The sequence below is a fragment of the Echeneis naucrates genome, chromosome 17, assembly GCF_900963305.1.
Source record: "Echeneis naucrates chromosome 17, fEcheNa1.1, whole genome shotgun sequence".
Taxonomy (NCBI): domain Eukaryota; kingdom Metazoa; phylum Chordata; class Actinopteri; order Carangiformes; family Echeneidae; genus Echeneis; species Echeneis naucrates.
This window is the reverse complement of record NC_042527.1, coordinates 16186892-16199242: the sequence shown is the minus strand read 5'-3', so window position 1 is coordinate 16199242 and position 12351 is coordinate 16186892. Positions and strand designations below refer to the sequence as shown.

Genomic DNA, 12351 nt, shown 5'->3' with positions numbered 1-12351 from the left:
ATATATGATTTTGTCATTCATTTAAAAGAGTAATTCATTTTTACCATGAATCGGCACTGGGAAAGTCAAGGATCCAGTGCTTTTAAAGCTTAAAAAATGCAAAAACTAAAAGAAAATCTCACTTACATTCTAGAAAAATAAAATATGTAAAAAGCAGGAGTCCCTAACTCTAATAAAACCAGAAACCATGAATGTATGATTAAGAAGATCGCCGAAAATCAGTCAGCTTCATGAGTATCTGACCAAATTGGTGAACTGCTCAACACTCAGTGTGACGGTGTGATAACTATAGCAGCACAGCTAGAATGGCCTTTTAAGACGTGTAACCAAAGTAAGAGAAAGGTGTGTAACATGAAGACGCACAAATGAACTGGAGCTCACTGGAGCTGTTTTACTTGTCAGTCTTACTAAAAAGAACTAATTCTCCACAATCTGCGGTGCAAACGCGTGCTTTAGTCCAGACCTGAGCTCTCAAACCCAGATGCGTGTGTGGAAAGAAGGAAATTAGGTTAAAGTCGGGAGGCTTGAGCTTTCACACTTCAGCTGCCTGCGTCTCCTCTGGTCACAGAAGAGTGGACTCCCTGCCTGGCTTTCAAAAAGGCTGTCGGCATCCCCAGGGGTGAAAAGGTCATTGACACCATAGCTCTCCTCTCTGCCCTCACACAGTGCTGAGAGCTGGGGAAAAGGGGTCATGGAAATGATGATGTATCAAAAATAATAAAAAGGATTGATTTGTATGCTGCAATAACCCACACAATGGTGGATGGAAACCCATTGTGTGAGGCTTATTTCACGCCCCGCTCCACTAAACCATTGTATATTGTCTCAATTGATCCAGATTTTGTGGAAACTGACTCCCCTTATCCTCCCACATGAGAGAAATCCAGCATTGCTGCACGCGGGATGAGGACAAATGCCTTTGCATAATACCGTTTTCCCTTGATAGGATGTTTGACACTGTTCCCGTGCCCTGTCTGGTGGAGAATCGGGGTACGTCTCCCCAGGCACTGCGGCGCCACGTCGCCCTGTGGAAGACACAGGGAACACTACCCTTGGATAATTAATGATGTTAAATGAAGAAGGATCTGGAAAGAAAAAAAAACATCCTGTTTTAATTGCTGTTATCTTGTTGGGTGCTTTATTCCATCCCTAAAGGGATTAATTAGGCAGCAGAAGAATCATACTTGGTGCTAAATACAGTCCCTTAGTAAAACACACAGCAATTTAAGGTGCATCCAGTGTTCTACTTGGCACAGTCTGCATGTTATCACACTACATTTACTGAAGCTCTTGACTGTAGTACTGGGGTAATGACTTGTTCTGAGTGTTTTCGAGCATCGGCGGTTAAATGTACTTTCCCACCCTCCCTGTAAAGTAGCTACAAATTGGTGCAAGCTACTCCAGTGATGATGATAATAATACGGAGGAAACATCTTGAGTGAGAGTGATACAACCATTGGTTGTATTTGTAAACCCTTGATATAATTTTTCATGACCAATGCTTCAGAAACACCTACACACTCAATCTAAATGAATGGGACTTGGAACCACCAGTAGGAAGATAGATGTGCTGTTTAGAGAAAGGACTGAAACAGATTTGAGCAGGCATTTTCCATGAACTGGAAAAAAAAAGATCTTGTGAGAATCTTATGAGAATCTCAAGTAAAAATAGAAATTCTAAGTTTTTAAAATGTACTTAAGTACATAATGACTTTTATTTTATTTTTTTTTAATCAAAATGTAATAACTACAGCAAAATGTTCCGAGTGACTGATGAATGGCACGTGGTATGAAACTGCTTCTGTTAAATGGGTCACAAACCAAAAAGACTGAGAGCCAGTGGTTTGCATTATAATTCATTTTAAAGATCACAGGTTTTACAGTTTTCAAAAGGATGACGCATTTCAAGAGCAAGGACTCTGAATTTGCGCTGAATGTGAGCGCAGATACAAAAACGGTCAATACTGAATGTCATTGGGAAATTCCCCAAATGATATACATGTTTTTTTCATGATGTATATTTCTCTCATTTCTGTCCAGCAGCCTGGCTTTAGCTGCATTGTTCCTTTAAGTGAGTTTTCTGTCTTTTCTTCTTTTATGTTATCTTCTTTGCAAGACTGCCAGAACAAAGAGCTTTCCTAACTGACAAAGACGGTACATGTGATGAGAGAATGATTACTTTTAGACAAAATGTCATCCATGAACTTCATGACACTGGCATAGTAGCTCTTTGTTATCGTGCACTGGTTAAGTCTGGTAGTACCAAAACTTTTTAAAAAGGTCAATGTCAAAGTTGTTAACAATAATTCAGTTCCATCCCAGCAGGATGACATTTTAGTCCCTCTCCTGCATAAACACCATAAAGTTGTGCTGATGATAATGGAGGCCCTCAGAGCTACACAAATCAGAGTATGTCTTTTCGGTATTTTCCTAACTAACACTTGTAGGAAGATCCATCACTGTGTCTCCCTGGGCCGTGTTTTCCAACTGAGCAGCAACACACAAAGGGCACTGTAACCCCTGGCTGGTAACAACACAATCTACTCCAGAAAGAATTTAGTTTAGGTTTTTTTTTTTTTTTTTTTTAAATCCCTTTCTTCGACTTGATTTGCACCAGTTTCTCAGTTTATTCCAGATGTCATTTGTTGGGGGGGTTGACGGGAGTATTTTTTTTTATTTATTATTTTTATTATTATTATTTTTGTCTATATACTGGAGGATGGATCAGACATTGGTCAAATAACAGCTCTTGCCTACATGGCCATGTTGTGAACCATGAGATTTTGCTCAGGAATAACATGGCAAAAAGAGGGTAAGGCACTTCCATTCTTTTCTTCTGTTTTTCCACGCTTCAGCGTTCATCTTGTTTCCGATCAGTGTATTCATCCTGCTGCTGAGAACCAATTAGCCTTTTGAAATACACTGCAGGCAAGTGAATTACATTACTACAGACTTGTGAAAATGTGAACCTTTTGGCCTTTTATGAGTTTTCCAGCAATATATGTTATAATAATCCTGTTCCAAATTAAACAGCTTCTTTGTCCGTGACATTATACAGCAAAATGCAATATGTGAGTCTATTTAAGAAAGTTAAAACACTGTGTGTCAATGTGCTTTTGATTGGTCAAATTTGGTGGAGTAGTTATTCCAAGCAGATGAAGCTCTTATCACAGTTCTGCCCACGATCGCCAGCTGACAAGTAATCACTTGGTGTGAGTTTGATGTCTAAAACCAGTATAAACTACCCACACTTTCTGGGTCTCTGGGTTTCTGAAAACCAAATTTAGATGCATACACCTATGGCACATAGCTGGGATGTTTGAAAATCCCAGTTATAACCATTAGTGCAGGACAAAACACACTCGCTGCCAGCCATGGGATTACATCAGTTTCCATGATTTTGTCTACCTCCTGTTGAATTGAAGGGGCCAAATGATTGCTGTTGTTTCATATGAGTCACAATCAAAATGCTTTAGAAGCACTTAGTAAAAGTCCAACACATGGTTCTTATGCTAAATGAGAACTGATGCAACCAGCTGACAGACACCAGATCGCTGAAGGTCTGCCTTGCTCTGACACTTCAGACATCATACCACCACTTCAGCAAGCATCATTGCTCCAAATTACAAAGACATCCACTATACACCTCAGGACATTTTTCAATATCGTCCATTGATTCCAGACAGGATGTATGAAAACGACTGTGAGGTGTCCGCCCCAAGGGTCCACTTAGTACCGAGTCCAATAACAGTTAGACAGAGTCTTGGCTAATGGAGAGGCTTATCAATGCTCTAGTCTGTTGCTGTCTGTCGGTGAATCCGAGCTCCCCCACCACTGTCCATGCTACCTCATCCTTCAGCTTTTTGCTTTACACCTCTAATGAACAATCAGCTCTGGTCACATTATTGCACATATGAGATTAATTTACTCCCCACAGTGCACATGGTGATGTTATTACAGGAAAATCAATGTCCCTCTTGTTGTTCTCTGGGGCTGGATGGGCTCTACGCACATCTGCTCTCATAATACAAATGCTGACCTTGCTGTCAGAGAGAGGCTGCAGCGAAACGGCGAACAGTGTTGTTTATCAATGCTTTATCAAGCCTCTACGCTGCCACAGACGTGCGACACCAGTCCGTGGCTCAGTCAGCCGGCCTGGGTGTACTCGCGCAAAAAAAAAAAAAAACCCAACATATGTAGACAGAGCATGATAACCTTTTCAGATTAAAATTGGACAGGGTTTATATTTGACATGTACATTAGGACTCAAGAGTAGAGTAGAAGGTAGCACAAGGGAATCGGCTTCATAGAAAATATATTGTCTACAATGCATAAAATCTCATTCCTGACAACCTCATGCTAAGGTTTTATTAACTCCCATCATCACTAAAAGCACAATAGAATGGCCGAATGACCTCTTGACCTTTGGCAGAGGACAGGTCCATGAAAAAAGGGGGAGGGGAGCTGTGGAAGAAGAAAACCACCCTTTTGTCCTATAATTTTCTGCCCTCTTATCCTTATTATATTTATTTAATTTTTTGCAAATATGGTGGAAAGCCAAGGAGATAAATAAAACAACCCTTGTCAGTTCATGGTGGCGAATGGCATCCAAGGACAAATCAATTAAACTGGCCTACAACATGATTCGAACCCAAAATGATCAGAGACATGAAGCCCAATAGAGGTTTGGACGGAGACACACTAAGTATATCTTTAAGATCACGTGACCTTAAAATCAAACAAAGCACTTTGGAAATTTGTAAAATTGTGACTAAGAGCAACAGAGGAAAACATTTGACTTGTATTTAGTGGTGGGCCATCACTAACTACTGAGAAGGTAAAATTTTATATCATTTTACAGCTTTACAGCTTTACGCCCACACATTTCAGAGAATAATATTGTATGTTATTTGTGCTATATGATCTGGTAGATACTATATTGTCACTTTTCAGATTTTGCATACTAATTTCATAGAACAAATTACATTTTGAAAGATCGTTTCCTGAATTAAATATTTCAAAGACCTAAATAAATTCACTTTACAGTGAAATTTTGGTTTGTTTGTGTTAAAGTTGTATGGGAAGCATTATTTAATCATAAGGGCAGGCCCACTGTATCTGCAGATTGCAGGTAATGTAGTATAATTTTTTCATCCTCAATATGTCTGTTGACCCAGAAGAGTGTTGAAAACGGTCCGTTGTTATAATGTTTGGGCAGCAGTGAAAATCCATTCTGATGTTTAGTTTTTTTAGTTTTGCTTTTTCAATCAGCTGGGTGTATATATTTAAGACACTGCTACCACCTTGTTTTAAATCATGAACATAAATAAACTTTTTGAGGAAAATAACCATTTATAAGCAAATGTGCTCCAGAACAGCAGCAACAACTGGGAAGATTTGTCTTTAATGACCTCAGCTTTGTCCCCCCCTCCTCCATCTTCACCTACAGCTGAAGGAGACAAATGTCTCAGACTGAGACAGAAGAGAGACAGACAGAGAGAGAGAGATACAGGCAGGCAGGCAGACAGAGAGAGAGAGAGAGAGAGAGAGACATACAGACAGATACAGGCAGGCAGAGAGAGAGACAGACAGACAGGCAGCCAGGCAGAAGAGAGAGAGATAGACAGACAGATACAGGCAGGCAGGCAGAGGAGAGAGACAGACAGACAGACAGACAGAGATACAGAGAGAGATACAGGCAGGCAGAGAGAGAGAGAGATAGACAGACAGACGCAGGCAGGCAGAGGAGAGAGACAGACAGGCAGGCAGGCAGGCAGGCAGGCAGAGAGAGACAGACATACAGACAGATACAGACAGGCAGGCAGAGAGAGAGAGAGACAGACAGACAGACAAGCAGGCAGGCAGAGAGAGACAGACATACAGACAGATACAGACAGGCAGGCAGAGGAGAGAGACAGACAGACAGACACAGGCAGGCAGGCAGAGGAGAGAGACAGACAGACAGACACAGGCAGGCAGGCAGAGGAGAGAGACAGACAGACAGACACAGGCAGGCAGGCAGAGGAGAGAGACAGACAGACTGAGACAGAGAGGCAGACAAGCAGACAGAGAGAGAGAGAGAGAGAGAGAGAGAGAGAGAGGGAGAGGGAGACAGGCAGAGAGACACCCCCGCATAGTTTCCGTCAGCAGGGTGACGTCTCCGCCTCTCCGCCGTGTGCAGCGTGACGTTCCGGCTGTAGCGGAGCCTCGAGCTGCATCTTGTTGACGGTCCGCCAGGCTGCTCCAGTACGGAGAGGACCCCGGCCAGAGAGGACGGCTCACCGCGGAGACACTCACGGCGTTCAAAGGCAAGTGGTGGTCGGTGGTCGGGGCTGTTAGGCGGACATTTTTATTGGTTTGTTTTGTTGTTGTTTTTTTTTCCCCAACACTCGGTTTGTAGAGGTGGTTTGTTGGCAGCGAGTCGACTAACCGGTGAGTTTTTCGGTCGATGGGTCGAAGCGGACAGACGGACACGGAGAGGGGGGGGAAGCTAGCCTGTTTTAGCCTGCTCTGTCGCTGTCTATCCGGGGTTAGCCTGCTCTGCTGTGTGCCGTGCTGTTAGCACTCTTTGGTCCACCCGGTCTTGTCCCGGTTAGCCCCGGTCCTGTCCCGGTATCTCAGCTGGGGGGGAGAGGGAGGGTGGTGGGGGGGGGTCTCCAACGGCTGAGCGCCGTGTGAGTCCGGGTCAGTCCGGCTGATCATCTCCCCCAACGCCGGTGTGACCTGGGTGAAGTTAGCTCGTCTGTGCTCCGGAGAGCTGGGTTAGCCTGATACATAACCCCCCTCCTCCATCTACGCCTGGTTAGTCCGCTTTATAGCCGATTTTTTTTTTTATTTGGGGGGGGGGGTAGCTTAGCTAGCTAGCGCAGTTAATGACCGTTGACCGTTTTCCGCATATTTTTGCCCCCCCTCCCAAAAAAAGTGTCACCCCTTTAAAATGTCAGGGGCAGATATGACATATTCAATGCCCCGTTTCCGGCGGTGTGTGTGTGTGTGTGTGTGTCGGGTCAGCACCTCCACCTGTGTGTTTGTGTCACGCGGCCGGGCTCGAACTCTAAACGCCGGCTGGCCCTCACCAGGATCGGCCCGCCGTGCCTCCCCAGACCAGACTGTAGACAGTGAATGTCATTATCAGCGCTGTCTGCATACCAGAGCCGCGGAGGAGGAGGCGGAGGAGGCGGAGGAGGAGGGGGGGGGGGGCTCACTGGGGACGGAGCAGCGGTGTCCTTGCAGCAAAAAAAAAAGAAAAAAGATCCGAATTAAGTGACACATGTGTGTGTAATCGCCGTGTGTCTGTGTCGTTGTCTTAAAAAAAAAAAACCCTAAAAGCTGTGCAGGTGTGTTGTGCTTTGAGTCAGAAACAGACCGATCTGGACTGGAGGTCCTGTAACACACCGAGGGAGGTGGGAGGTGGGGGCCGGATCCCCGTACATCTCCATTCATTGGCTGGCGATCTGATTTTGCAGTGCTGTGTTTTTTCTTTTTTTTCTTTTTTTTTTTTTGTTGTTTTGTTTTTTTCCACCGCCTTTTCGGTCGACCCACGGTGATATTTGCCATTAAAACGCCCACAAACATCAATCCGTGTCGGAATAAAGCATCTCAGCAGATTTACACTCGTCGGAAAAAAACATAACGGGACACTGAAATTGGCAAATGAGTGTAAAGTCACTGAGGTCAATTAACCCAACGTGTGTGTGTGTGTGTGTGGCTTTTTTCTGACAAACCAAATACTCAACTTGATTCAGGTTTATAAATGAAGCGCAGCTGCTAAATGTTGAATCTCCAAGCTGACGTGCGTTTACAAACCCGCCGTGTGTCATATTGCAGCAGAAGCCTTTATCAATATCAACTACACTGCGTTTTAAATCGGCGGAGCTCGGCCTCGTTTCCCTTATGACTGTAGACTTGGTGATTCCGCGCTGAAAGCCCGATGATGATTGTAACAATAATTAAAAACAAAAGGGGAAACAGGAGGGGAAGCGTCGCTTTGCGCGCCGCTCCACGCTGCCATGCTGTGAAAGCGCTGGAGGAAGGGACGGCCGCTGCCGCTTAACGCTTTTATCAATTGTTTTTCATGGAGCTGATGGGGTCAGCGTGGGGTAAGCAGACCCGGGGCAAGGCACGACGGGACGGGGAAGGATACTTTCATTTGCAAAGTGAAATGTTTTTTTTTTTTTTTTTTTTTTGGCCATTGTGTATCAACCTTACATTACCAATGTAATGTGAATGGAGCAGGGTTGGTAGAGGGAAGAGTGAGAGTGTGTGTGTGGGGGCGGGGGCGGGGGGGGTTCCACTCAAGTTGTTGTGTCTGGTTAACCGGGTTTTCTTGTTAAAATTCTCACTTTGAGTGGGCAAGTTTGTTTCAAAACCTTTAGTGAAAAACCTTGATGCAAGTTTCCCCTGGGGTTCAATTACAAGGGCTGGCAAAAAAAAGAGAAAATCCTTGTGTTTGTGTGAAGTATGCTAATGGCCATTTGGTTTTGTGGGCCATGCAAACAGCCATTGACCTCTTCAGCCCCCCAGCAGGGACAGCAGCTGTAAAACATTTAAAGTCCTTATAGATATTTCATGCTCCACAGCTTTTTTTGATGAGATCATTTGCAGTTTGTTTATTCCTCTACAGGAAGGAAATTGATTAGCTGTAGTTTAGATAATGATTAGTGATTGGCTGCTTTTTCTTCCGTGTCTGTTCCCTGCTTTCTTAATTCTTTTTTTTTTCCCCCTTTTTTCATGCTTAGGAAGTGGATTAGAACATAGAAAACTTCAGTCACCATCATGCATGTGTCTAACTACGAGAAGATTTGTGTCATTTGAAGAGACTGAAGGAGGCGAAAAAGACTCACGTGGATACCAGAACCCAGTCGGCAGGCAGAAAAAAACTAAAATTCAGTGACTAGACATGGCCAGCACCCAGACCAGTTTGAAAACCCCTTTCAAAGACTTGACTTCATTCAAGGGCAACATGAAACGGCTGTATAGAGAGCATCTGGAAGATGCACCGATCAAGAAGCGAGTAATGGCTGAGATCAACTTGAAGCGTCGCAGCTTGGATTCCCTCCCCAAAACTCCCAAGGTGAAGAGGGAGCAGACTGAAGATCTACGCCACGACTCTGACATGGATGCGTTGGGCCGGGCTGAGCTACATGCGGTGGGCTCTGCTAAAGCCCTGGACTTGAGCCCTGGGCTCAAACACACACTTGCCCAGTTCACCCTTAGCAGCCAGAGCTCCCTTGGGGGCCCTGCTGCCTTCTCAGCCCGCACCGGCCACGAGCATTCCCCCGCTGGCATGCCCCCCCTGCCTTCCCCTCCTGTTCTAGGAGGAGGCCCTCTGCTGGTTCCCTGTGACAGCTCCACTGAACTCACTCACTCGCTGTTGGAAGGAGAATCCATCTCCTGCTTTGTTGTTGGAGGGGAAAAGCGGCTCTGCTTGCCCCAGGTGCTCAACTCTGTGCTACGCGACTTCTCACTGCAGCAGATCAACACTGTATGTGACGAGCTCTACGTCTACTGTTCACGTTGTGATGCTGAGCAACTGCACATCCTTAAAGTGCTGGGCATACTGCCTTTCAATGCACCTTCCTGTGGCCTCATTACATTGACAGATGCACAACGGTTGTGCAATGCTCTTCTTCGTCCCGGAGCAGCCCTGCCAGCCGACCCCAGCGGTAAGCTGTCGTCCCAGGGCCTGCTGAAGGAGAGCGAAGCCAGTTTCCAGGTGGAGCACCAGTGTCTGGGGAAGTGCCAGGGTCTCTTTGTGCCTCAGTTCTACACCCAGCCTGAGGCCCCCTGCATCCAGTGTGTTGAGTGCCAGCTGCTCTTTTCACCACAGAAGTTTGTCATGCATTCACACAAGTCACCTGATAAGAGGACCTGCCACTGGGGCTTTGACTCTGCCAAGTGGCCCTGCTACCTGCAGCTTGCCAGGAAGTACCAGGGCACGCCTGAGGAACCCAAGCTCAAGCAGCTTCTGGATGAGGTCAAAGAGAAGTTCCATTACCAGCTCAAGAGGTCGCTAGACAAAGTAAGTGTACTCCAGAATGATAGCCGTATGTCTTTGTGTCTCCCTTCTGGTTTGTATACAATAGAATACCTTCCATCATCATTCTGTTAAGAAGCCAATTAAAACCACCTTCTTCTGCCATGGTCCCACAGTCCTCTGTCCAGCCCCATTCTCTCTTTGTTGGGCCAGTTTGACCTGCCTATTGAATGGAAGATGTTTTCTTAAACTAGTGTTGACCTAGTGTGTGTGTAACAGAGGACAGGTGGTGTCATTTTCTGTGGCCAGGCCTCGTTAGATGAAGTGAGGACAGCTGTCAATAGCTGAAGGGGAAGTGCATCATTTGTCCCCTCAGGTTACCTGGAGGTCACTGGGAATGCCAATGAACAAAAGAGCAAGAGACTGGACTCAGGAAGAGACCACTGAATTTCTGCTTGAGCCACATATTTTTAATATATTGAAAAATTAGACAAATATCTTTCTGTCCAAGTTGACTACAGTCTGTCTTTTTGCACATTCACACACAGTGGTAGAAAATGAAAAGCAGGTGAGGTGAACACTAACGCTACAGCCATTTTTGGCTGGTTAGACGTTGCATGACATCTGGTAGAGAATTATTTTATTAATTCTGTTTCCTAGCAACTTTGACAAAATACAGGAGCTTTGAGATAGAAGACACCTTTTTATGGAGTATGAGCCACAAAATCTAATTATTGAGCTGTTTACCTCCAAGCAAAATTGAAAGTGAAAGCATTACTATTATGCAGTGTTTATCTCAAAGCCAGAGTTTGACAGTCATTTGAAGCGGGAGATTTTAGCCAAAAAGACATCGGGGGCGAGGGAGCACTCAATTTGTTTCTCTACCATTGGCTGGCATAATGGACTGTCTTTTTTTAGATTATTGTAGTTTGGGATGTGTGTTTGTCTGTTTGATGTGGTTTGTTGACATGTGTATATATATCACTGGCTCAAACTGATTTTTTATTTATTTTTTTTTTTTTTTTTGTGTGGCACATAACACTTGATACTCATTTAGTAAGGAGAGGCTCTCTGACAACCCATACTGTTGAGATTTATTTTTTATTGTACAGAAGGTTAAGTGAGGGACTGTGGAGTAGAGGGAAGGTGGTGTGTATTCAGTATGTGTGCAGGTGACGGAGTGCGCTTTTCTGTAATGCAAGACACAAGAGTTTGTGTACCTTAGATACAGAGATGCTTTGCTTTTTTCCAGTCTTGTTAACTTGATGCATGAATGTGGCGGAAATACCGTCTGCCGTCTCGTCTAGCATCCAGACCGCATTCCTATCCCACCTCTTTCCAATATTCCTCCTCTTCCACCTGCATTGGCTCTAGGTATGTGTCTTAAAACACATACACACTGTCTCTCTCAAAGAAAGAGACATTTTGATACCACAGATGAAATACATGCATAAAAAAACACACAAACACACACACACACAAAAAAAAACTAATGAAAAACACACTCAAGGTGGTTGTGTTAAAGTGTGTTTTTATGTGCGAGACATTGCCAACCTCAGACTGTAAGGAACTACTAACTGGTGGCTAGTATGACAAATCATCATCATCATCAGCTCTCTAACACCTTACCAAATGCTATGGAGTCTGTCTCCCCGCAGTTTCAGGTGCTGTTGTCTCTCTGCGGGGTGATTTCGCAGTCGCTGTTTTGTTTTTGTTGTTTCCTTTTTTTTTCTGTCTGCTGCCAGATTTTATCTTGTTGTTTTTGAAGGTTTGTCTTTATTGGAAATGATGTTGATAAATTTATTGCGGAAGTGAAAATGAAGTGTAACAGTTCGGTCTGTGTAGACAGAAATACACAAGCACAAAGAACAAATTCCTGGAAAGACAGTTCCCTGAGAGTCGACAGGAAGCAGGTGATTTTTGGGAGAAAAGAGGATGCCCCCCCTGCTTCACTGAAGCGGATGTACGGGTGTGTGAAAGGTCAGTGGCTAGTGAACAAGGTGACCTGGCTCTGTCCGGCTTCATGCAGTCAGCACACAGGGGTTCCCTTCCAAGTCCAACCACTCTGTGTTTATGTGTGTGTGTTTGTATAATGAAAGTGTGTTTAACTGAGCAGGAAGTGAGACAGACGGACATGTCTTTCACCCTGAACATCCTCCAGACTCTGTCCAGCCGCCTCCACTGCAATGGCTGTGTGACTCATACTTTCCACATCCCAGGGGATGTTAAGGCCAGCCAGCCAGAATATAGTCACACATGCTTTTTAGAAAGATGGCTCGCTTTGGTGTGTTGGTCTAACCCTGACTGGAGACCCTTTTCCCAGTGGCCCTTATTTTCACACAGTGTCTGTGTGCACATTTACAAGCAGTTCATAG

General features: G+C 44.7%; 1 protein-coding gene across 1 annotated transcript in view; it reads left to right on the top strand.

The window, feature by feature from the left end:
* Positions 1–8742: 8742 nt before the first annotated feature.
* The window catches only part of skila (SKI-like proto-oncogene a), a 29535-nt gene continuing 25926 nt past the window's right edge, over positions 8743–12351 (top strand). The window contains exon 1 of the mRNA XM_029524398.1: positions 8743–10021. Within this exon, the coding sequence (XP_029380258.1) occupies positions 8900–10021 (1122 nt within the window). The 5' untranslated portion in view covers positions 8743–8899. The remainder of the gene's footprint in view (positions 10022–12351) is intronic.